At 38.4% G+C, this 24,725-nt stretch overlaps 1 protein-coding gene across 4 annotated transcripts; it reads left to right on the forward strand.

Moving 5' to 3' along the window:
• Window positions 1-6,213: 6,213 nt before the first annotated feature.
• ZNF260 (zinc finger protein 260) lies at window positions 6,214-22,747 on the forward strand. 4 transcript variants are annotated; one of them, XM_008533762.2, is made up of 4 exons: window positions 6,762-7,002; window positions 8,796-8,898; window positions 9,483-9,687; window positions 19,802-22,747. In XM_008533762.2, exon 4 carries the CDS (start codon window positions 20,266-20,268, stop codon window positions 21,502-21,504), a length of 1,239 nt encoding a protein of 412 aa, XP_008531984.1. In that variant the 5' UTR covers window positions 6,762-7,002; window positions 8,796-8,898; window positions 9,483-9,687; window positions 19,802-20,265; the 3' UTR covers window positions 21,505-22,747. The 4 variants fall into 4 exon arrangements, with proteins under 4 accessions (XP_008531983.1, XP_008531984.1, XP_070413680.1 ...); XM_008533761.2 differs by lacking the exon at window positions 8,796-8,898 and having other exon boundaries at window positions 6,214-7,002; XM_070557579.1 differs by lacking the exon at window positions 8,796-8,898 and having other exon boundaries at window positions 6,864-7,002; window positions 16,567-22,747.
• The last annotated feature ends 1,978 nt before the right edge of the window (window positions 22,748-24,725 follow it).

The following is a 24,725-nucleotide window of genomic DNA, read 5'->3' on the forward strand; positions in this document are numbered from 1 at the left end:
AAAAAGTTGTTGGTGTGCTATACGTTCCCAGCCCCCTGGGGAAAGCAGGGGCTTTTTCCTCCTCTCCTCAAATCAAGCAAATTGACCCTATAGATCCCAGTGCCTCAAAGATCCAAAGTGGAGTGCTGTGAACGAGTTCTTAGGAGAACTCTCCCCTTTTCCCTGGTCATCTGGGGGAAAACGAGAGAAGGGAGCCCAATTCCCACCTGGTGACTGGATTTGAACAACATGGAGGGATCTGGCCTGGGGCAATTTGATCCACCAGAGATGCCTGGAGGTAACGAGGATTTTAAGTGGCCTCTGTGAAGGGGATGTGCCAGCATCACGGTGTCCCCTGCAGTTAGCTATCTCCAGCAAAAATTTACTCAGAAACCCAGAAAGGCATCTGAGAATAAGAAAAAAGGTCTGCCTTGAATATGCACCAAAGTAGGAGACAACCAAAAACTGATTACAACAGTATGAGTTAAGTAAGACTGTCTTCTTTCCTGCCTCTTCCCTTTCTTCTCTTCCTTTGCTCCTACTTTAGGGAGGTTGGGACAATCTAGAGTTGGGGAAAGATGAGAAGAACACAGAGGGGAAACAGAGAAGCTGCTCACATTCTCCTTCTTCCAGAGGCTTCCATCTTTAGGTAAGACTGAGGTGCTAAGTTGCAAATGTTATTAATTAAATGATTAGCTAGCAGCTGCAATAAATGTAGAGGAAACCCAATTTTTAAAAAAATGAGACTGAGTTCCAGGAAGGGAGAAGTTTTCATTTTGAAGAGTATGGAATACTGATCAGTAACAACGCATGAGGCAGTTAATTTAGCAAATTGAGACTTATCCAATTTGTCCACTGGACTTTTCATTAAGAATGACTGTAATAACACCTGCCAAACATTTCATCCAGGGGTAGGAAAAAAATATTATCTCACAGAGAAGAGCTGAAAGAGGCAATTATGGAAGAATATGTTTTTTGAAAATACAAAATTGGACTCTACCATAGATTAAAGACCTAAATGCATAAAGTAAAACTACAAATTAATAGAGAAAAATGGAAAATTTCTTCATGACATAGGGCAGAAAAAGCTTCTTAAATAACAATACAGTAAGCCACAAGGGGAAAAGAATACTGATATTAAAATGAAGAATTTCTGTTTAATAACAAATATAAGAAACAGAATACATGTAGAAGGGGATTGTTTGCAGAGTCTAAAGCTGTCAGGGAATTAGTATCTAGAATATACAAGAAACTCTTGCATATCAACAAGAAAAAGACAGCAATCCCAATAGAAATATGAGCACAAGATATAAACAGGCAATTTACACAGAAGCTCAAAATCATTGGCAATCAGAGAAGAGCAAATTAATATTACAAAGAGTAATACTTTAGACCTTTTAGACTAGTAACTATGAGAAAGCTACGTAGTGCTGTGCTCATGCAGGTATGGTGATATGGAAACACTCATGCAATGTTAGTGGAAGTGTGGACTTGTACAAACAACCTGGAGAGAATTTAGCACTACTCAGACAAGTAAAGTCACACCCTATGACCTAGATATTCTATGCCCAAGAAATTCTCAAACTGGTCCATAAGGGATATACAAGGATGTTTGTTTCATTCCCTTTGCTGGTAAGGTATTAGAGGTAGTTAACTTGAGTGTCCATCCCCTGGAAGAGTAGATAGGTAAAATATGGTTGATTCCCTAATATAAATGTTTACATAGTGACAGATGGATGGTAAAAACATGGTGCTTAGTGAAAATGTAAGAAGGAATAGGAGACATATTATTTATATAGGAAAAAAAAGTACATGCATGTTAAATATACAACTCTGTAAGAATACCTTTAAGTGTAAAGATATTCTGAATGAGTGTCTACAGTGGGAAGAGAATGGAAACGGTAGGGAATGAAAGATCAATAGAGTTCTTGCATGAATTAATAATTAGTGACTGTGTTTAACTCACCTTCAGATTCAAAGGGTGATAAAAAATTATAAACATTTTTCTTTCCTGCATACTCCCTATGGAATCATGCATTTAGTGATAATATTACTTCCTCTTTTCAGAACTTTTTTCTACCTCTAAGTTTTTTCTTAACTGCTCTAGCTGGCACCTTTTTAGAAAAAATCTTAACTAGTAGTAGTGATAATAAATATTCTTGCCTCTTTCCTGACTTAATGGGAATGCTTCTAGTATTTCCCAGTTAAGAACTCAACTGATTTTTAAGAATAAAAAACTTGTAATTTATTTTCTTGTGCACTTTCTCCTACAGTCACTGCATTCCTACAGTTATTTCATTAAGTCAGAACAGGTAATAATCCCATTGAAGAGACAGTGAATTTCAGGGTGTAATCAATACAGGGAAGCAATACAGTTAGGGAGAAGGAAGTGAGAACTTCTCAGTATAGACTCTGGAACAGAATGGACCAGAAAAAACACACTCCATGTCTAAGGAAATTCAGGTGGAAAGGCTATAGACTCAGTGGCACTAGGGAAACTGATTCTCATCCTTTCGCTTCTGAGAAATGCCAGCAATCCCCAAATGATTTTAATCCCACTCAGAGCACCAAGTCCTTATCTTCAGAAAATATTCTTACTCCTCTGTTACCTACCCCTGTACCCTTTCATTTTTACAAATAATATGAAAGGACAGCTCTTGTGATAATCATTAGCAGGGCTCAAACTCAAGACTGGATAATGCTGACAAGTTATTTCAGGACAGAAACCATAGGTGTCTGCCATGCCAACAGGCTTCTCCTGGGGAAAATGGCCCAGCAGGTACAATCTGCGTGTTTCTTTGGCTTGCATCCGTGTCAAATCTAACCAGAAACTTCAGCGTCACTTTTCATTCTCCCTCCTCTTCCTACATCAAATCCTTCAGCAAATTCTAACATTTTTCCCTCCAACTGTTATCTCAAATCCATCTATTTCTCTCCATCTCCACTACTATCACACCAGTTTGGGCCACCATTGTCTCTTCCATGAATATCACAATTTCCTTCTTCTTTTTAAAAATCTCTCCTCACTTTTTTTTTTTTTTTTTTTTAAAGATTTTATTTTTTCCTTTTTCTCCCCAAAGCCCCCCGGTACATAGTTGTGTATTCTTCGTTGTGGGTTCCTCTAGTTGTGGCATGCGGGACGCTGCCTCAGCGTGGTCTGATGAGCAGTGCCATGTCCGCGCCCAGGATTCGAACCGACGAAACACTGGGCCGCCTGCAGCGGAGCGCGCGAACTTAACCGCTCGGCCACGGGGCCAGCCCCTCTCCTCACTTTTTAAATCACTTTACTTCCAATCTTGTCTGCTGTTTTCATGTTTAAACTATCCAGAAAAATAAGCCTTACTAAACTATTCTCACACCCATTTCCGGTGGGGGGGGGCGGGGGTCCCCACACCACCAAGCAATTCTTCAGCTCCACCTAGATGACCTACAACTCAACTCAATTCTAACAATATCTACCTGGAGATAGCGTCAGATCCCACAGGTTAAGGGCTCAGTCCCACAAGACTACCACCCACCCACCCCACCCACTTTAGACACCAGTCGCAAGCCCAGTAGACTGGAGGTTCCAACAGTCCCCTCCTTGGGTTCGATTAATTTGCTGGAGCGGCTCACTGAACTCAGAGAAACAAAGTTAAGAGAAGAGATGATGCAAAGGGCAAAGTATGGGGAAAGGGCATGAACCTTCCATGCCCTCTCCGGGCTTGCCACTCTCCCCAAGTCCCCACATGTTGCCCAACCCAGAAGCTCTCTGAACCCCACCTACCCTTTTGGATTTCTACAGAGGCTTCATTAGACAGTCATTACTGACTGAATCATTGGCCACTGACAATTGATTCAACCTGCAGCCCTTCTCCACTTCTCATGGGGGCAGGGGGACTGAAAGTTCCAACCCTCTAACCACATGGTTGGGTCCCCTAGTAACGGGCTCCACACTTGGGTTACTAAAGGGCTTTCCAAAAGTCACCTCCTTAACAGAACAAAAGATACCCTAATAGCTCTCTAAACTTAGTAAATTCCAAGGATTTTAGGAGCTCTGTGCCAGAAAAGGGGACGAAGACCAAACGAATATTTATTATAAATCACAATATCACACTTACTAAAGTTGTAACAAATAAGTGAAAAGCAATAGGATATACTGGAGTCTATGAGGAAGCCATTTGATTTAAAACTAATTCGACCTGGCCTTGTTTTTCCAGAAAGGCCTGTTGTGACCTGTTGAGCATGCACTGCATATCTGCTTTAAACATTTACAGTGTCTCAAAGACAAGAATGATGCCCTTAAAGATAGGGATGTAGCTTCCCTCCATTTCAGCATTTCTTTTAAAGATAAGCATCTCTTCCCAGAAACTAAGGATTAATTACTGACCTGCTGTGTTCACCTTGTGACCACTGACCTGCTCAGGACTGTTGTAAAAGGGATATTCCTGCCATATGTGATGTATGCTCTTTGTTCCAAGATGGTACACAATCACTCTGTACTCCCCACTTCTTTGGAGAGCTTCCTTCCTTGGTGGAAAAGCTCTGTTGGGCTATAGTCCTCAAATTGGCTCATAGTAAACTCATCCCAATTTTGATTTATGGATCGATTATAGATTATTTGCATCAATAGTTGTAATTGCACTTCAAATATTTAAGCAATTTATACTAATCACAATTAGCAATCAAGTTTAAATGCTCAAGAAAAAGTGGTTACTGATATTTTATTCATTATATACAGAAATTTAATAAAGTAAACCTTGAAGAAAACACAAACAACAATGAGTAACAGTGAGTATCTCTCACCCCACATCAGAAGTCCTGTGGATGGATGCCAAAGAACTCATATCCTGGCTTATTACATCCCTGGGTACACCACTGCCCTCCCCTAGAGGTAGAGTTAACACAAGTAAGGTAATCTTAGAGAGAATAATACAAACCTAAGGCATTCTGTGCATGTTTCTTCTGGGCAACCAGAAAGAAAGTAAATAACACTGCTATCACATATGAAGACTTACTATTCTTTCATCAATCAAGTATTTACTGAGAGCCAACCACGTGCCAGCCATGGTTAGTCAGACTTTAGTTACACTTAGCTAAACAAAAAGTCAAGGAGAGGCAGCTCCTTTCACGAACAGTCTAGTTTCAAGGAAGATAATTAAAATGCTACTACACATTTCATGCATCTATAGGTAAATTTTTTTTCTTTACCACATATACAATTTAAAAATCCTCTATTTTCATTTAATATAATATTGTAAATTCTCATATCCTTCCTTTCCTAGTAAACACATGGTTATAAGATGGCTACTCAACATGCAGCACCATACCCACATTCCAGGCAGGGAGGGAAAAGGAGGGCCAAAGAATACATGCCCAGTGAGCCCGCCCTGCCCCCATCCCTACATCTCTGAACAACTGTCTAAGAATCAACCCGTATCTCTAGATGTGTATATATGTAAAACCAAAATACTCAGCAGACAAGATAAATTGAACCATTTGCCATATTAATAAGAAAAATAAGGGAGTGCAAGGACGATACTTCCAAAGAGAAATAGTAGATTCCAGCTTACTTGATGGGTCTGTTAGGCGTCTGCCAAGAAAGAAAAAAAATCACGTCCAGAAATAAAGCATTTCAGAAAGTAAAACACCAAAGCACTTTAAAAGGACTTTCACATGTCACAGAGATATTTCCTCCTCCTCTGGAGATGTCTCTTGGAGAAGGACAGAGATGAGGAAGGAAACAACAAACCTTTCTTGGAGCCCAGATGACGAGGTCATCTTGCTCCGACTGTCCCTCCCCCACGAGAGAAGGGCTGTCAGAGGAGACGGCGGCGTCCATCTCAATCTCAGCGTCATAGAGAAGAGTCAGGGTCTTTACTGTCAAGGGGCAAGCCATCCTGTGCTCCCGCATATGACTATATGTGACACACAGTCACCGACAGTCAGTCTCCCCAAATCCAAACACACGCCACCACTAGGCACAGTAACACCCTCAGTCACACACTCTCTCCCTCCTCTCTCCACACAGCGCTGCACAGTGACAATCCCCACGGGGGCGCAGTCACAGAAGCACTGTCACAAAGCTCCCTATAGCTGCACAAATAGGAATACACGGTCACACAGTCACAATCACACACCCACCACAGGGACACACAGTCACAGGTAACCCACACCCACACCCAGTGTTACAGACGGTCACACGTTAACAATCATACCACGGGGACTCACAGTCACACCCACATAAAGCTCCTCACATCCGCAGACGGTATCACACACACGCATCACTGGGACACACAACCTCACAACCACCCCTCCTCAGCCCGTTCATCCAGAACAGACTTAATACTCAGTCTCCGTTCCCGCCCTGGGCTCTGGACTTTTCACCTTCGGTCACCCCGGGACCGCGTCAGCGGCCGGGCGGAACCGCTCACAGAGACCAGCACCAGGGTCCAGCCCCGCTCTGCTCAGAACCGCCCGCCTCGCTGTGGGGAAGAGGAGGGGGCGCGGCGCCCTCTGGGAAATGTAGTTCAGCGCCCCGTTCGCGACGGACAAGATGGCGCCCATGTTGAGCCGGGCGAACGAGACGTCGCCACCCCACACCGCGAGCCTCGAAGCGCACGCTGGAGTCTTCTGGCAATCCTGGCGTAGCCTCGCACCGTGGCTCCTAGTTGGTGTCAGCCTGGCGAGCTTGAACCGAGCTTGTTATAACCCAAAGCACACCACTGTCCACTCCCAGAGGTAGTTCACAAAGTGTAACTGAGTCCCGAGACTCGGCCTACTTACACTCGTTCCCCTATCAGGGAGACAGTCCCACAAGCTCTACCGGAGGAAAGAAAGCGCGAAAAGCTGACTCGAAACACTGAAACTGCTGGGAAATGTAGTCCACAGTCATAAAAGTAGAGAACCGCCCGCTGTGGACTGATGCCGTCCGGTCTCGAGCCCAGGATTGGCGGAGCCCAGGAGACCTCTGGGAGGGCCAGCCACCCCAAGGAGTGCGCAGGCGCACACTTTCTGGCTCAGCATCATCGTCTTTGTCTTCTGGTGAGTTTGGTATCGGCTCCGCAAAGTGCCGATCTGGGTGTGGGACCTGGGTTTCTAGGCTCAGAATCCAGTCAAGGAGGCTGTAGGGAAGGATTCGCGGAGCTGGTGATGGGGCTGGGGAGGCTGAAGGGGAGGAATCGCCTCCTGTGACGTTCCGCGTTCACAGCTTCTGTGGATGGGGGCAGGGGTACAGGAGGAAACTGCGGATGCATGACGGAGGGTGTGAGGGGGTTGCAGAGTTTCAACCTGTATGAGAAACTGTGTGGTTCCAACTTTGTGAGGATGGATGGCATTGTGAGCTTTGTGGGGTAGTAACCTCTAAACCTCACTTTTCTCTTTTCTAAAATAATAAGGATGCATTTTTCAGGAGCATCCGGTTTTCTGAAAGATTAGAGAGGAGAAAGGCTCAGCAATTGAGCGACAAGTAAATTTTCAAGCGATTTTTATGTAAAAGCAGACTCATCGAGTACAGAAAATTAGCATTAATTTTTTTTAAGAGGAAAGGTTTCCAAAAATCTTCTTATCGGGTGTCTAGACTCCCCATAGGTATTAACTTTTCTTAATTCTTTGGACAAACTTTGGTGAGGACGAACTTTGAGAAGCCCTGGACTAAGGAATAGCTTTAAGAGAGAGTTTCCACTACTGCAGACAACACAGAATTAGGAAACAAGTTGTCCTGTCTTTGGTGCGGAGAGGTCAAAGAACCGCTTTAAGACTCTCCAGTTTGGCAATGAGCATGGTAGTCTGACTCCTAGTTTAACCAGGTTTTCCGCAGACCAAAAGGCCTTTGTAAATGTAGTGAAACAAATTTTCTTTCAGTGTCTGAAAGATACTTTCTTTCAGTATTTTATCACACTTAACATATTTTTCAATAAAATGAAAAAGTAAAGTACCAGAGTACCAAACTTCATATACAGAAATCATAGCTTTGATATATACATAAAATAATCAGTAATAGTTATAGAGAAGACACTACTTTATTTACAATAGCAACAAATGAGATTAAAGTGCCAAGGGGTAAACAAGAAATGTATAAAAGCTACATGAAGATTATTTTTAAATGTTAATGAAGGGCCCAAAAGAAGACTTGAGTAAATGGAAATGTGTATCATATCTTAGATTTTAAAAGTCTGGAAGGTATTTTGTTACGTGAGGAAAGCAAGGTGCTTGTTTGGTGTAATATACTACATTTTTGAGTTAGTGGCGATAAGAATGTATGTTTGTAGTTGCATGAAGAAACTTTTACAGTTTATGCAGAAAAACAGTTGTCAGGAGGGAGATGCAGCAGCTAGGGCTGGGGTAAGAATCACATTTTTGCTTGCATGTTTTGTATATTTCCATTTTTAACTGGGATGGAGGAATTAGATTTCTGTGTTTGCGCCATTCATTTTCACATGTTTATCACTGCCTCATTCTTGACTGTTTCCTTGACTTCCATGATACTACTTTCATTTTTATAATTCCAGTCAAAGCCAAGGAACAAGCTCCTTCGCTGCCCCCCCCAACTCCGTTAGTGACTTATGTTTCTGTTTGCCCATTAACTATTAGTGTCCCTAAGTTTCTGACTTTGATCATCTTTTTTCACCTCTAAGATCTCTATAAGTAATGGAATTCCACTGCTGTGGCTTCAGCTGACACAGATGACTAACAAATGTCCGTTCCTAATTGACACTTTTCCTGAGCTCCTCATCTTATATCCAGCTGCCTAATGGACAGCTTCACCTGGAGGTTGCACAGGAACTTCAAATTCTTTATATCTAAAATGTCATACTGATATTTCCTTTCTTCTGCAGTTTGTCTCTATCCATTCCCCCTCTGTATTACCTGTTTCATCAATTCAGAGCATTGTCCAGCCAGATTCTAAGACTGACATCTGAGTAAGGGAAGAGCTTCTGAGTAAGTTTAAGCCTCTTATTTGTCAAACCCCATTAAAAATTGGAGACTATGGTCTCTTCATTATATATAATAAGTGATAAATATACATGTTTGCTGAATCAATGAATGACCATATAATTATAGGACCCTTATAATATTTAATTTCTTCTAGAGTACCATAACCTAGGTAAAATATTAGGCTTCTAAAATTTTTAAGAACTCTGATCCATGAATAATACCAAAATAACTTTCTTACATTTTATCCATATCACTCATGGTTGGTGACTTCACATTTATGAGAAAAGTGTTAGGAGGAAAATTATATTCAAAACTACGACTGCTCAATCAGGAGCAAGGCCACAAGTAACACCTGCTCAAAGGTACCTGTGCGGGTTGTGATTCTGTAGAATTCTAGCAACTGAGTCTCATAGTTTCTCTATATAAGCTAAATTCTCAAAATAAGCTTCTGAAATGAGTGGAGCCTTTAAATGGCATAATGGGTTTGGCTTGAGATGCAAAATACACTGTTGTTTCCATGTGCTCTCATGCATGTGTGCTCCAGCTCCCAAGCCAAAGAGTCAGCATTACTTTGTTCTTTTTCCCAGGCCGGTTTCCTTGTGCATGCCCAGGAGCTGCACTTTCCTGATCCTTCAAAACTTCTGAGCTTTTAGCCTGAGTTCTGGAATGCTGCTTTGACTGTCGACAGGAAAGTCCAAGTCCTGTGTCACTATTTAGAAGTTTAAAGTCACCAGTTCAAACAAGAAGAGCAATGGATGGTTGAGGAAGAACTGTAAAGGCGGTGTTCTCCAGGTGAGTAAATAAGAACCCAGCAGGTGTGAATGGGATGAAGGCTCATTACAGGTATTCAGTGAGTTTGCAACCTTTGAAATTTTTTTTAAGGAGATTTTCTTATCAGCTCATGTCTTTTGGAGTGACGGCTGCTGGAAATTCTTTAGATACCTAAATAGCATTTCCAGATAACTCTTCCTGGATCAGTGCTCTTCTTTTCTCAGATTCTGGAGGACTGGTTGCCCCTCTAACTTCTATTCTGGATACCAGCCTCTCTTCCTCATTTGCAGTCTCAGTTCTATGATTCCTGCAGCCTAAATTTTGTGTTTGTTCTCCCTTTCACTAACATTCTCCATTTTTCACTTCTCCCTATATGCCTAGACTCATTTCCTTAAGCATTTGATCCGTCTTGTCAAGGGTTATGGATCTGTAATCTTTCAAAAATGAGCATGTAGATTCTGTTCTTTAAAATTTAACTTTCTATCATCTCTCCTTCCTTCCATTGTTATGTACCTCAGAGTTGAATTTTATCCTCTTATTCTTACTTCCTATTGTCTTCTTACTTCCAACTATCATAGTTCAACATTTCTCCACCTCTTGCTTTTTTTTTTTTTTTTTTGAGGAAGATTAGCCCTGAACTAACTACTGCCAGTCCTCCTTTTTTTGCTGAGGAAGACTGGCCCTGAGCTAACATCCGTGCCCATCTTCCTCTACTTTATATGTGGGATGCCTACCACAGCATGGCTTGCCAAGCGGTGCCAGGTCCACACCCAGGATCTGAACTGGCGAACCCCAGGCCACCAAAGTGGAATGTGCAAACTCAACTGCTGTGCCACCAGGCCGGCCCCTCACCTCCTTATTACTTTTAAAAAGAAATAATACTAGTATTTTAAAAATTTAATACATATACTTGATAGACAATTAAAATAATGGGTATGTCCCCTCATTCCTGGCCCTCAGTTCTCCATTTCTCTTCCCACAAGCAGCCACTGTTAACAGTGTACGCTTCTAAATGTTTTTAAGTGTACACAAGGAGACTTTCAGGCAAAGCAATGACATGATTTGACTATGACAAGATTACTGTCGCTGCTGAGTTGGGAAGAGTTGTCAAGAGGCAAAGGCAAAAGTAGGAAGACCAGTGAAGAGGCTATTAAATAACCCAGGCAAGGCGTGATGTGGCTTAGACTTTGGTGGTCCCAATGAGGATTGTGAGAAATGGCCAGATTCTGGGCATATTTTAAAGATAAAGCCAACTAGATGTGAAGATACAGTGAGTGACCTGAGAGAAAGTGGCAAGGCTTGAACAACTGGGAGAAGGAGGTTGCTATTTAAAGACAGAGGAAGAATTTCGGAGGAGCTGGTTTGGGAGAACAAGAGTTTGTTTTGGGGCAGGATAAATTGGATCCCCATTAGACACCCACGTGGAGATTTTAAAGATTTTATTTTTTTCCTTTTTCTCCCCAAAGCCCCCCAGTACACAGTTGTATATTCTTTGTTGTGGGTCCTTCCAGTTGTGGCATGTGGGACGCTGCCTCAGTGTGGTTTAGATGAGCAGTGCCATGTCCGCGCCCAGGATTCAAACCAATGAAACACTGGGCCGCCTGCAGCGGAGCGCGCAAACTTAACCACTCGGCCACGGAGCCGGCCCCCAAGTGGAGATTTTAAATAGCCACTTGGATATGTGAATCAGTTGTTGGGGAGAGAGGTCCAGGCAAGTGATTAATATTTTCAAAATAGAAACCAAAATGCTCAAATGTCAAGCAAACTCCTAATGTATTCTGTGTAAACGGTGTAAAGGGGGTTGGCAAACTACACCCTACTTTGTGTTTTTATAGCGTTTTACTGAGACATGGCCACGTTCCTTATCTCCGTGTCCATTCATTTTCTTATTGTCCATGATCACTTTCATGCTACAGTGCCTTAGTTGAGTAGGCATCTGCAGAGACATGATATGTCAAGCAATGAGACAGGACTAAAAATTTTGTCAATCATGGTAAAACTAAGTGACTACAATAAACCCCAAAATGTACTGGTTTAATGAATGTAGGAATTGGTTTCTTGGTCATATAACAGTTGTGTGGTGAGCAGTCAAGATTCGCATGGTAGCTTTGGTCTTTGTGGTCCTTTAAGGATCGAGATTTCTTTGAGGTTGTCTCTTTCTCATTTAGTTGTGGTCAGAGCTGGATCAACAATGGATCCTGGTTCTAGACAGGTGGAGGAGGGGGAAATCCCCACTGTGGTGCAGGAGGGCAGTTAACTTTTTCTGTAAAGGGCCAGACAGTACATATTTTAGGCTTTGTAGGCCATAGGATCTCTGTTGCAGCTACTCAAGCCAGACATTGTAGCACAAAAGGAGTTTGCTTGACATTAGAGCATTTTGATTTATATTCTGAAAAATGTTTTTTAAACCACAAGATAAATGCTGTTAAGAGGACAATTTTGCCTGGTATTCAGATGATGTTGCCTATTTTAGTTCAGGACTGTCATTTTACAATGTGAAAAATTCAGTTCTGATAAGTCTGTGTGAAGGCTGTTGATGTAATCTCTATCAAAATATGAAGGGTTTTAATTACCAAGGAGATGTAATTTTTGTGTATTCTTTTGGCTTATTAGGAATATAGTAGCTTACGTCCCCATTTATTGTACATCATACTTTTGCAAATTTAATGAATTTAAGAATTAATTGGAAAATTTAAAGTAAATAGTATTACTGTATTTGTTAACAGTTTAGTAAAATCCACATGCTAAGCCACCTATGCGTTGGGGTGATGAAATACCTTAATAACTGTCTCTATTTTTTTCTTTTTCTTTTTAGGTTTTCTAGTCTCATTTTTCATAGGTTATATTTGCCAGGTTTTCAAATTTGTTTGCATAGGATTGAGCAAATACAGGGCCCTACCCCAATCCACGGGTAATAGTTTTCAAGACCCCCAGCGTATACCTGAAACCGAGAATGGTACTGTTCCAGTAGTCCCCCCTTATCTGTGGTTTCAATTCGGACTGCGATTGACCACAGGTAACTGAAGCCACGGACGGCCAAACGGCAGGTCAGGGAGAGCTGCTGTACTCTCTACAGTCCTTATTTTCTATCTACAGTTAGTTCCAAATAACCATTTTTTATTTTTATAATTTTGCTTTTATTCCTTTTTATTTCTCTAAGAATCAATTCATATATTTATTATTTCTATTTGTATGGTTTTTAATACATTAATTTCTTTTCTGTTTACTAAATTTTTGTTTTTCTTATATTCACTTTTCCTTTTCATAATTCCTTAGTTTGAAGGCTTAATTTATCATTATTCTTTCTTTTTTTTTTTTTGAGAAAGATTGGTCCTGAGCTAAGATCCATACCCATCTTCCTCTACTTTATATGTGGGACGCCTGCCACAGCGTGGCTTGATAAGTGGTGTGTAGGTCCGTGCCCGGGATCCAAACCAGTGAACCCCCAGCTGCCGAAGTGGAGCCCATGAACTTAACTGTTATGCCACTGGGCTGGCCCCTTATTATTTCTTTTTTAAATAATGTAAACATTTGTGCTAAAAGCATTTTTTCAAGTGAGTTTTATACATTCTGATATACATTGTTTTCTGAATATTCTGCAATTGTTTTCTCTTTGACCAAAGAGTTTGTTCAAGCCAATAGATTTTGAAATTTATAAGCGAAAACCTTTTGTTTTTCTAATTTATGTCATTTTTTTTTTTATTCGGAGTATTTTGTCTGTTCTTTTCTACTTTGTGGAATATTTGAGGTTTTATAGGCCTGCTACATAGGGTGATTTTGAGAAAGTTCTTTGAGCATTTAAAAAAGTGCTTTACTATCTATTTTCAAGATACAGAATAAACTGATTAGCTCTACATTATAAATTAGTATATATTTTTATTCTATGTTATTTTTTATATATTGTCATTTTATGGATTTGATCTCCTAGGTTGAGAGAAAGTCTTCTCAGTTACTAATATGTTTTTATACCTTGGATTTCTATGGTTTATATATGTATGATTATCTTCCTTATTTTATCTTTATTCCTTATTTTCAGCATTTCTGATGCATATTGTTTTAGATGCATTTCTTGTATATATAGATTTTATGTGAGTTTTGCTCTATCAGTTGTTAAACTTTAGCATGCCTCAAAATCACCTGGAGGGCTGGTTAAAAGATTGGTAGGCCCTACCTCCAGGTTTTCTGATTCAGGAGGTCAGGGTTGCAGCCTGAGAATTTTCTGTATGAGCCTGTCATAGTCCTTTTCTTTTAATAGTTGTGTTTGTTCTAGTTGCATTCATTGATAGGAACAGCATTGTTGGTGTTGGTTCTCTTATTTAATATTACGCTTTCTGTTTTAAATTCTGCCTCATCTTTTTTATCTTTTACTGTAGGGTTTTTTATTTCTTTGTTTTGAGTATATATGTCTTTCCTTCTGAAAACTTGTAAAATTTATATATTTTTCTTTCTCTTGGTTGCCTGTATATTCATAACTTTCTTAGTCTTCATCCTTGATTTCTTTAGACAGTATTTATTTTCTCCCCACTGGGGATGATGTATATCTTATACATTAGTGTATTTTCAGTCTCCCTCTTCTCTTCACCACACAGTTGGTGATTGTGATTATTCTTCCAGCTTGAAATAGTATTGGTTGCACTCTTTTCACCTCCCCCTTCATATATATGAAATTTTCTTCTTTGCCTTTGATTGTGCAGTGATCCATCTATCAAAGTTTTATCCATTGTTTAACCTTGAGCTTCATTTTTTCCAGTTATTTTATTGAGGTCATAATGGTTTATAACATTGTGCAATTTCAGGTATACATTATTATTTATCACTTTCTGTGTAGACTGCTTTGTGCTCACTACCAATAGTCTAATTTTTATCCGCCACCATATATATGTGCCCCTTTACACCTTTTACCTACCCCCCATCCCTCTTCCCCTCTGGTAACCATTAATCAGTTCTCTTTATCCATGTGTTTGTTTATCTTCCATAAATGAGTGAAATCATGTGGTGTTTGTCTTTCTCATTCTGGCTTATTTCACTTAACATAATGCCTTTAGGGTCCATCTGTGTTGTTGCAAATAGGACAATTTTGTCTTTTTTATGGCTGAGTAATATTACATTGTATATATATATACTACATCTTCTTTATCCATTCATCAGTCAGTGGGCACTTGGATTGCTTCCACATCTTGGCTATTGTAAATAATACTGAAGTGAACATAGGGGTGCATAAATCTCTTTGAATTGTTGATTTCAAGTTCTTTGGACAAATACCCAGTAGTGGGATAGCTGCATTATATGGCATTTCTATTTTTAATTCTTTGAAAAATCTCCATACTGTTTTCCATAGTGGCAGCACCAGTTTGCCTTCTCACCAGGAGTGGATGAGTGTTCCCTTTTCACCACATCTTCTCCAACATTTGTTGTTTTTTTGTCTTGGTGATTATAGCCATTCTGACAGGTATAAGGTGATATCTCACTGTAGTTTTGATTCGCGTTTCCCTAATAATTAGTGATATTGAACATCTTTTCATGTGCCTGTTGGCCATCTGTATATTTCTTTGGAAAAATGTCTCTTCATATCTTCTGCCCATTTTTTGATCAGTTTGTTTGTTTTTTTGTTGTTGAGTTGTATGAGTTCTTTATATATTTTGGAAATTAACCTCTTCTCGGATATATGACTTGTAAATATTTTCTCCCAGTTGGTGGGTTGTCTTTTCATTTTGTTCATGGTTTCCTCTGTCTTGCAGAAGCTCTTTAGTGTAATGTAGTCCCATATGTTTATTTTTTCTTTTGTTTCCCATGCCTGACTAGACATGGTATTTGAAAAGATGTTAAGCTTCATTTTTATTAAAATGTGTCTATGACTTCTAGCCCAGTCTCTTCGATCTCTGTACTCCCATCCCATATTGTAGCTTCCAGAGTAACTTGAATCCTAAGTATATACTCTCCTATATTTGTATTTTTTCACTTTGATGTGTAAGACATACATTGAAACTCATTGAGAAAAAGGCCAGTATTTTATCCTTCTTGTCTGCAGTCTTAGCACAAACAAGGTGATTATTAAATAATTCATGGTTGTTTTAGAGCTTCAGTGTGGAAAGACTTCCCTTTTCAGTTTTATTGAGGTATAATTTATATAAAGTAAAAGTCACCTCCTTTCAGGATATTATTTGATAAATTTTGGTAATTGTTTATACATATAACCAACACCAGAATCAAGATACAGAACAGTTACTTGTGCCTTTTTGCCCACATCCCTCTCCCATCTCTGGTGACCACAAATATGCTTTATGTCACTATAGCTTTACCTCTTCTAAAATTTCATATAAATGTAGTCATACAGTGCATAATCTTTTACACTTAATCTCTTTAACTTAGTTTTGCATTTTGAGACTAATTCATGTTGCATATATTAATATTTCATTCCTTTTTATTGCTGATTATTGTTACATAGTATGGACATAATTTGTTCACCAGTTGATAGACATTTGGATTATTTCCGTTTCCTGGCTATTATGAATAATACTATTATGAACTTTCATAGACTGGTCCTTGTGTGAACGTATATGTTCATTTTTTCTTGAATAAATGCCTAGGAGTGGGATAGCTGAATAGAATAGTAAGTGTATATTTAGCTTTATAAAATAATCTCAAATTGTTTTCCAGAGTGGCTGTGCCATTTTTCATTCACACCAACAATGTGGGAGATGTCAGTTCCCACTCTCATACTTGGATTGGCAGTCTTTTTAACTTTAGCCATTTTAATGGGTGGGTAGTATATCTCATTGGGGTTTTAATATGCATTTCCCTGATTACTAGTTAAGATGAACTTCTCATGTGCTTATTGGCCATTCATATGTCTTATTTTGTGAGTGTCTATTCTAGTCTTTTGCCCTTTTTGAAAACTAGATCATTGGACCAGCTCCGTGGCCAAGAGGTTAAGTTTGTACACTCTGCTTCGGCGGCCCGGGGTTTGCCGGTTCGGATCCTGGGCACGGACCTAGCACCACTCATCAGGCCATGCTGAGGTGGCATCCCACATAGGAGAACTAGAAGGACCTACAACTGTGATATACAACAGTGAACTGGGGGGCTTTGGGGAGGGGAAGAAAACAACACTAGATCATTTATCTTTTTATTACTGAGTTTCAAGAGTCCTATATATTTTGAATACAAGCCCTCTGTTTCTCCTAGGTTGTGGCTTTTCTTTTTGTTTTCTTAACTGTTTTTTGAAGGGCTTAGTTTTTAATTTTGATGAAGTCTACTTTACCATTTTTTTCTTTTATAATAGTTTTAACACTATGTTGAGGTCTATGATTCATTTTGAGTGAATTTTTGCTTATGGCATGTGGTAAGGGTTGAGGTATTTTTTTTCTAATTATGGAAATTATAGCTTTGATATGAGTTGTAGCATATTACCAGAGCCAGTTCTTAACAATGATTTATAAGAAAATGATAAAATTTTGAGAGTGAAAGATCAGAATAATGTTGAAGGTTTACCACCTAGAGGATGGAAAACAATTAAAAAAGAATGGATTTAGAGAGCAGCTGGGAAAGGGGCTCTTCACAAGAGAAGAGCTTGGGTGCCAGTATATCAGGCATGATGAAAGAAGAGAAGTAAATGAAAACTGAAATTGATGGCAAGGACAGTTTCTGTATCCAGAAATAATAGTATCAGTAATCAAAACACTGCAGTAAATCAGATTTGGAAGCAAAGATGGCTATTTTCTGGCCTATTTTGTTTCGTTAAATATGTGTATATTTTGCTGTTTAGCCCATGTGAAACTCAATTGCAACTAGACAAAAGAGCACGGTCATGGTTATTCTACAATTATAGATTGGTTCAAGTTAAAGGACCCAAATCTGCAGGGACGTCTCTGTAGGTGCAATGAATAGGAGCTTTTAAAAGTCAAATAGGGTTATAGCCATGCTTGCTCCATCTTTTCTTACCTGCAGTTCCTACTTCACATAGGCAACTATTTTCAACTCATTTAACTGTGTCTACTGGTGTTTATTTCCACATTTTATACAGCCATTTTGCCTATTTTTTATGTAATCAATTTTAACCATTATCAACATGCTAATATGAAAGATGGAGTTTAGGAAAAGTTCCTGCATTCATTTTTCTTCATATTTTCTCTGGAAAATATGCTAGCAGGGATGCCTCTGGTTGGAGTTCATTCAAGAACACTGTATATTAAGCACCTGTGACATGCAGGAGCTTTAGAGACACTTGACACAACTCAGTGAATGAAGCAGACACAGCCCCTGGACCCCACTAGGAGCCTGAGACTCAGATAGTCACACACCATATCATTCACAGATCCTGTCCCCTGCATGTCACAGGGGATGCCCTCCTATGCTCCTTTACAACTGGAGGCCTCTTCCCATGTTCTCATGCATGATGGACCCCAGCACCAACTAAAGACCTGAGTGTTCTTTGAGTGCCAGAGGAGGGCCTCCTGTCTCCACCTTCAGTAGATGTTGAAATTCCTGGATTCCTCTATTCATTTTCCAATTATTACTCTCTATCCCTTTCTCCTTTCCTTCCATTCTTCCTTTTTTATTGAGGTATTTCCTGGAATTTTTTTCCCCAACCTATTGAATTTTGGGTTTTTTTTATGGTGAGGAAGATTGGCCCTGAGCTAACATCTGTTGCCAGTCTTCCTCTTTTTGCTTGAGGAAGACTGTTGCTGAGCTAACATCTACACCAATCTTCCTCTATTTTATATGTGAGATGCCATCTCAGCCTGGCTTAATGTGTGGTGTGTAGGTCCATGCCCAGGATCTGAAACTGCAAACCCTGGGCTGCCAAAGTGGAGCATGCAAAGTTAACCACTATGCAACCAGGCCAGCCCCTAAACCTATTGAATTTTTAAGGTCAACATCATACTGTTTATTTCCAAAAGCACTTCTTTATACAAACCTGTTAATATTTCATTGCTATATAATCTCTTAGCTTTCTGTGATACTAATTATAGTAATGTGTATATGTGTTCTTCTGTTCCTTGCCTTGTTTTTTCCTTTTGTTTTGATCTTTCATGGTAGGGTTTTCATCAGATTTCTGCGAGCTTGAGCTACACATTAATACTTAATATTGAGGTATTGGAGAGATTATTGTAATCTGTGTGTGCATGGACAGGGCTTGTAAAATGGTGGGCTTCGCTGTGCAGCATTCAGTCAGATATCTAGGTTCTTCTTTTATATGATTCCAAATGTCAGTACTACAAGTGTTCTCATGGTCTTTTCATTTTTTCAGAAAAGAACCCTTCCATCATCTGACACCTGGAACGTTTTCTCATCCCCTTTGCACTATGGCACTCTCATCTACTTTGCATGTCATCAGTAAATTTGGAGCCCCTTGGTTACACTTTATCTGGATAATAAATTCCTATTTCCTTCCATCTGGGAAAGTTGGGGGCATCAGCTACTCCTTTTATAATCATTGTTTAAGCCCCACCTTCCACTCTAACCCAATTTCTCCAGTTATAGAGTCTTTCTGTTGACAGCTATGTCACAAAGTAGTTTGCTTCTAGTTGCAATCCTCATCTGCTGGCTTTTTATTTAAGCCACTCAGTTCTGCTGTTTATTGACATTTCCTTTCAAAATTTCCTAATACTTTTCATCTACTGATGTCTCCTCAACTTTTTAGTTTTTATGAATATATGCCCCCTTACTGCCATTTTAATGGAGTTTCAGGAAGATGTAGAAATAAATATCTCTTTAGTCACACCTCCTTTTTAATGACCCTTCTATTCATTTTATTTTTTATCCCTTCATCCTAGGTTCTTCCAATTTTATGTATTTGTCTTTGCATCCTGTTTGTCACTTGTTCTTTATGTTTTCTCTTACTTATTTATGAAGTCTACAAGGTTACATTTAAATGCCATTTAAGCTACATGCACCCATGAATGTTAGTTGTATTTGAGCTTTCTTTTATACTGGTAGACTGGGTTTGAAATAAAGAGTCTATTTTACAATAGCACATTTGTGAAATTTTATTAATAGTGGAGAAATTCACAAGTGTTGTTGATGTTGATGATGACAACAGCTACTTTATTGGATGTTTACTACATGCCAGGCACTAAATATTTTACAGTTATTAACTCTTTTTAATGATGATTTTTTTTGTATTCCCTTTCAGAAAAGACCTGGGAAATTTATAAATAGATAAAGACACAACATGAAAGACTTGTGATTTAAGTCTTGTCTTTCTCTGTGAAAATACAGCCAAGGAAAAACTCAGAAAACCTATGAAATAGAAAAGTATTTCCTTTGAGCACAGATATTAATTCTTTAAGACTACACCTCTATGTATGGGACTGAGTTTAAAAGAGTTTGGAACATAATTTATACTTAAATATGGTAGAAGCTGTTTAAGAAAGAACCATTAGGAATATAATGAGGATGCTATATTTCACCCCATTTTGTAATCACCTAATCTCAGGATAACCAAGGTGAAAGTCTTTCATCATAAATTCAGCTTCATTAGTTTTGGAGAGAATTAATTTTGGAGAGAAACCATATGAATTTAGTAATATGGAAAAGCTTTCATCCATGTTACATGTCAAGAGATACTAAGGAATTCGTGTTGGAGAAAATATCTGCATGATAAGAATGTTGGAAAGCCTTCAGCCTGAATCAGATCTCCTTCAGCATGATCAAATTCATGCTAGAGAGAAACCTTTTGAATGTAAGGAATGTGGAAAAATGTTTAGCCTGAAGCAAAACCTCATAGAGCATAAGAAAATGCATACTGGAGAGAAATCACATGAATGTACTGAATGTGGTAAAGTATTCTCTCGAGTCTCCTCCCTTACTCTACATTTGAGAAGTCATACAGAAAAGAAACCATATAAATGTAATAAATGTGGAAAAGCCTTCAGCCAGAAGGGAAACTTCCTTTCTCATCAGAAACATCATATTGGAGAGAAACCTTATGAATGTGGGAAAGCTTCTATTCAGATCCCAAGCCTCATTAAACACCAGAGAAATCATACTGGAAACAAACCATATGCATGTAAGGAATGTGGGAAAGCCTTCAATGGCAAATCATATCTCACTGAGCATGAAAAAATTCATACAGGAGAGAAACCATTTGAATGTAATCAGTGTGGAAGAGCCTTCAGCCAGAAGCAATACCTTATTAAGCATCAGAATATCCATAGTGGAAAGAAACCCTTTAAATGTAATGAGTGTGGAAAAGCCTTTAGCCAGAAGGAAAACCTCATTATCCATCAAAGAATACATACTGGAGAGAAACCTTATGAATGTAAAGGATGTGGAAAAGCTTTCATTCAGAAGTCAAGCCTCATTAGACACCAGAGAAGTCATACAGGAGAGAAACCCTATATATGTAAAGAATGTGGAAAAGCCTTCAGTGGCAAATCAAATCTCACTGAGCATGAGAAAATTCATATTGGAGAGAAACCCTATAAATGTAATGAATGTGGAACAATCTTTAGGCAGAAGCAATACCTCATTAAACATCACAACATTCATACAGGAGAAAAACCCTATGAGTGTAATAAATGTGGAAAAGCATTCTCTCGAATTACATCACTTATTGTACATGTGAGAATTCATACAGGTGATAAGCCTTATGAATGTAAAATATGTGGGAAAGCCTTCTGTCAAAGCTCATCTCTTACTGTGCATATGAGAAGCCATACAGGGGAGAAGCCCTATGGTTGTAATGAATGTGGGAAAGCTTTCTCTCAGTTCTCAACTCTTGCTCTACATATGCGAATCCATACAGGAGAAAAACCTTATCAATGTAGTGAATGTGGGAAGGCTTTTAGCCAGAAGTCACATCACATCAGACACCAGAGAATTCATACTCATTAAAGCTCTATGAATGCCTTGAATTTAGGAAAACTTTGAACAGAATTCATACTTAACAGTATATCAGAAAATTCATTTTGCAGTAAATTGATGTGAATGTGGAAAATCCTTCAGCAAGAACTCAAAACTTCAAATACTGAGAATTTTAATAAGAAGTATCATAGTATCATGAAAACCTATACCCCCAGAACTCCCACAACAAACATTGTTAATGCTGTACTTTTAGGAGCATTGTCATTGAAGTAAGCATCCAGTCATAGAAAATAATCAACACAGTTCTGGAAGGCCTACCTGGTGCATTAAGACAAAGATATGAGAGGTATAAAGATTTGAAATTAAGAGACAAAATTGTTCATTATTTGTTATATGTTTTGCTACATTTTAATCATCAAAATTATTTCCTCTTGATGCAGTGATAGAAAATAGATTGTGACAGAATGTTGTATCCAGAAACATGCATGTCTTTATGGGCAATTGGTAATTGCAAGAGCTGGTATCACAAATTGGTAGGGAAATCATGTATGATTAAGAAAATGGTCTCAGGGTAATTGACACTTCAAATATTGGATCTTTGCTTTTGTCATATATTAAAATATTTATTTATTATGAAATCAAAAAGTATTGAAGACTGGAATGCAAAAAGCAAAACTTAGCAATATAAACATTTTATAGAATGTTTTCAAACCTTGGGGTAGGAAAAAATTTCTAAAATATATTCCAGAATACCCACTCTTGAGTATATATACGTATACCTGAGAGACTGATAATGTACCCGGGGAGTCATATACCTTTATGTTCACTGCAGCATGAATTATATTATCAGAAAATTGGAAACAAATCTCTGTTCCTTGTGAAATGGATGAGTAAAACGTGATAGAATCACACAGTAGAATATTCTCTAGTGCTTAAGATAACAAATTGATATATATTAACAGAAAGATCTGGAAAATCATGTAGATTGAAGAAAAATGAAGTGATGAATGTATTATGGTACCTGTGTGAATTTGAATTAAATCAACATTAACCAACACTAGTATTAAGCATTGGTTATGGATGAACATTTTTATGTAAAAGCATGAAGAATGGATTTTAAGGATATATACTCTATTCTCAAAAGTGGTTGCCTCTAGAAAGAAAGGCAATAGAAGGGAAATGGGACCAAGCGTGACAGTTAAAGAGTACTTCAGTTTTGTATCTAAATACCTATCTCTCATTAAAAAGAAATAAAGATTACAAGTAAATATAAGACAATGTTAGTTAATTCCAGGTTGTGGTAATATGTATGTTTATTCTATTGTTTCTGCTGTTTTCTTCTAAACTTCTGAAAATTAAAAAAAGAGATAGGAGTAGGGAAGCTATACATGAAGCACTTGTTATATTGGACTGACATTCCCAGTCAGATGCTAATATTTTATGGAAAATATCTCTAAAATCATAGCTTTACTATAAATTTTGAAATAATTTTTTAATTGAGATGGTAGCTTAACAAATTGAATTATTTAAATTTACTCTCATATCACATCACTAATTTGTGTGTGGTCTACTCAGAAGTTATAGGATGATTTTGCAACAGGTTAGCTGGATCCCACGTACATTTAAGGATCAAATCAACTTAATAATACATGCACAGACTTGGCAGAAAGAAATTAGTTTTTACTGAAACATCAGAAATTTTGATACTCCACATAAACAGTATTGGCATTAGAAATTAGACAGTTTTTTAAAATGAGGAAACCATCTTACTCTTAAATTTTTTTATATATGTCTAAGTAAAACATCAACTCTTGCATTTCAGCTTCAATTTTAACAGCAGACTAATTTTTTTCTCTATTCTCCCAGACACAATTAGTCAGTCCCCTTCTTGTTTGTTTCCTTGGGAAAATGGTGCTGAAAAGGCACATATCAGACCTAAACAATATTCTTTTAATTAAAACAAATCTTTTTGAGGATTTTTGTTTACTTGATCCCTTTCCACAATAATTTGACATAGAAAGTTAATAGTACTTTTTTGAATAGTGATAAAAACGAATATGCAACATTTAAACCTTAGGCTGATTTCAACTATATTGATTTCTTTTAAGCACAAAATAATGAAATGCTAATAGAACTGTTAGCACTGTACTGCTTGTTACTAGCTTTTTTAAAGGTAGGTCTTGAGATAAGATTATAAATGCCAGGGGTTAATTTTCTGAGGTAATGTACCTAAATAACATCTGTATCTATGTAAATCTAAATTATCCTCTATTTTCTTCCATTCCTCATTAATCATTCTCTCATATTCCTGAAGTGTACTGCTCTTGTGCTTGTGCAGCTTTGAAGTCACCAGACTAACTAGGAACTCTTAATTCAGACCAAACTAGGACTACCTTTTGGTGCTTATAGTTGCCCAGTGCCAAGCCCCAGCAACAAGAATGATTATGATGGTCAGATAGGGTAAGATGAGCAATCACTGCACAGTATTCTGTGATATCATGTACTGTAAGTTTATTCAGCCATTCTCCTACTGATTCAACTTGTTGCTAGTTGTTTGCCACCACAAACAACACTACAGTAAACACCCTTATAATCAGCCTTTGTATTTCAGGTATTTTTATTTCTGGAGGATAGATTACAAGCAACAGATTGCTAGATCAAAGGATATATGCTGTTTTATCATTTTAATAGATACTATCAGTCATTTTCAAAAACGTGTTCTCTAGCCCTGCAATAAGTGGTAGTATACTATTTAAATTCATGCTTTTCTGAGAAGTATAAACCTTACCTACTCCTAGATTTGCTTCTTTGTAAATTTTCCTATTGTAAATTTTTGTAGCCTATTTTCCTATTGGGTTATCTTTCTCAATTTTGAAACCTCGTCATAAATTAGACATTAGAAAATTGTCTAATTTTTGTCATAAAAATTTCCATAAAAATATTTTCTAACTTTTTTTTAAAGATTGGCACCTGGGCTAACAACTGTTGCCAATTTTTTTTTAAGGATTGGCACCTGGGCTAACAACTGATGCCAATCTTTTTCTTTCTTTTTTTTTTCTGCTTTATCTCCCCAAACCCCGCCTGTACACAGTTGTATATCTTAGTTGCAGGTCCTTCTAGTTGTGGGATGTGGGATGCCGCCTCAACGTGGCCTGATGAGCGGTGCCATGTCCACGCCCAGGATCTGAACCCTGGGCCGCCGCAGCAGAGCGCATGAACTTAACCACTCGGCTACAGAGCCGGCCCTTGTA

The sequence above is a fragment of the Equus przewalskii genome, chromosome 9 (genome assembly GCF_037783145.1).
Source record: "Equus przewalskii isolate Varuska chromosome 9, EquPr2, whole genome shotgun sequence".
Classification (NCBI taxonomy): domain Eukaryota; kingdom Metazoa; phylum Chordata; class Mammalia; order Perissodactyla; family Equidae; genus Equus; species Equus przewalskii.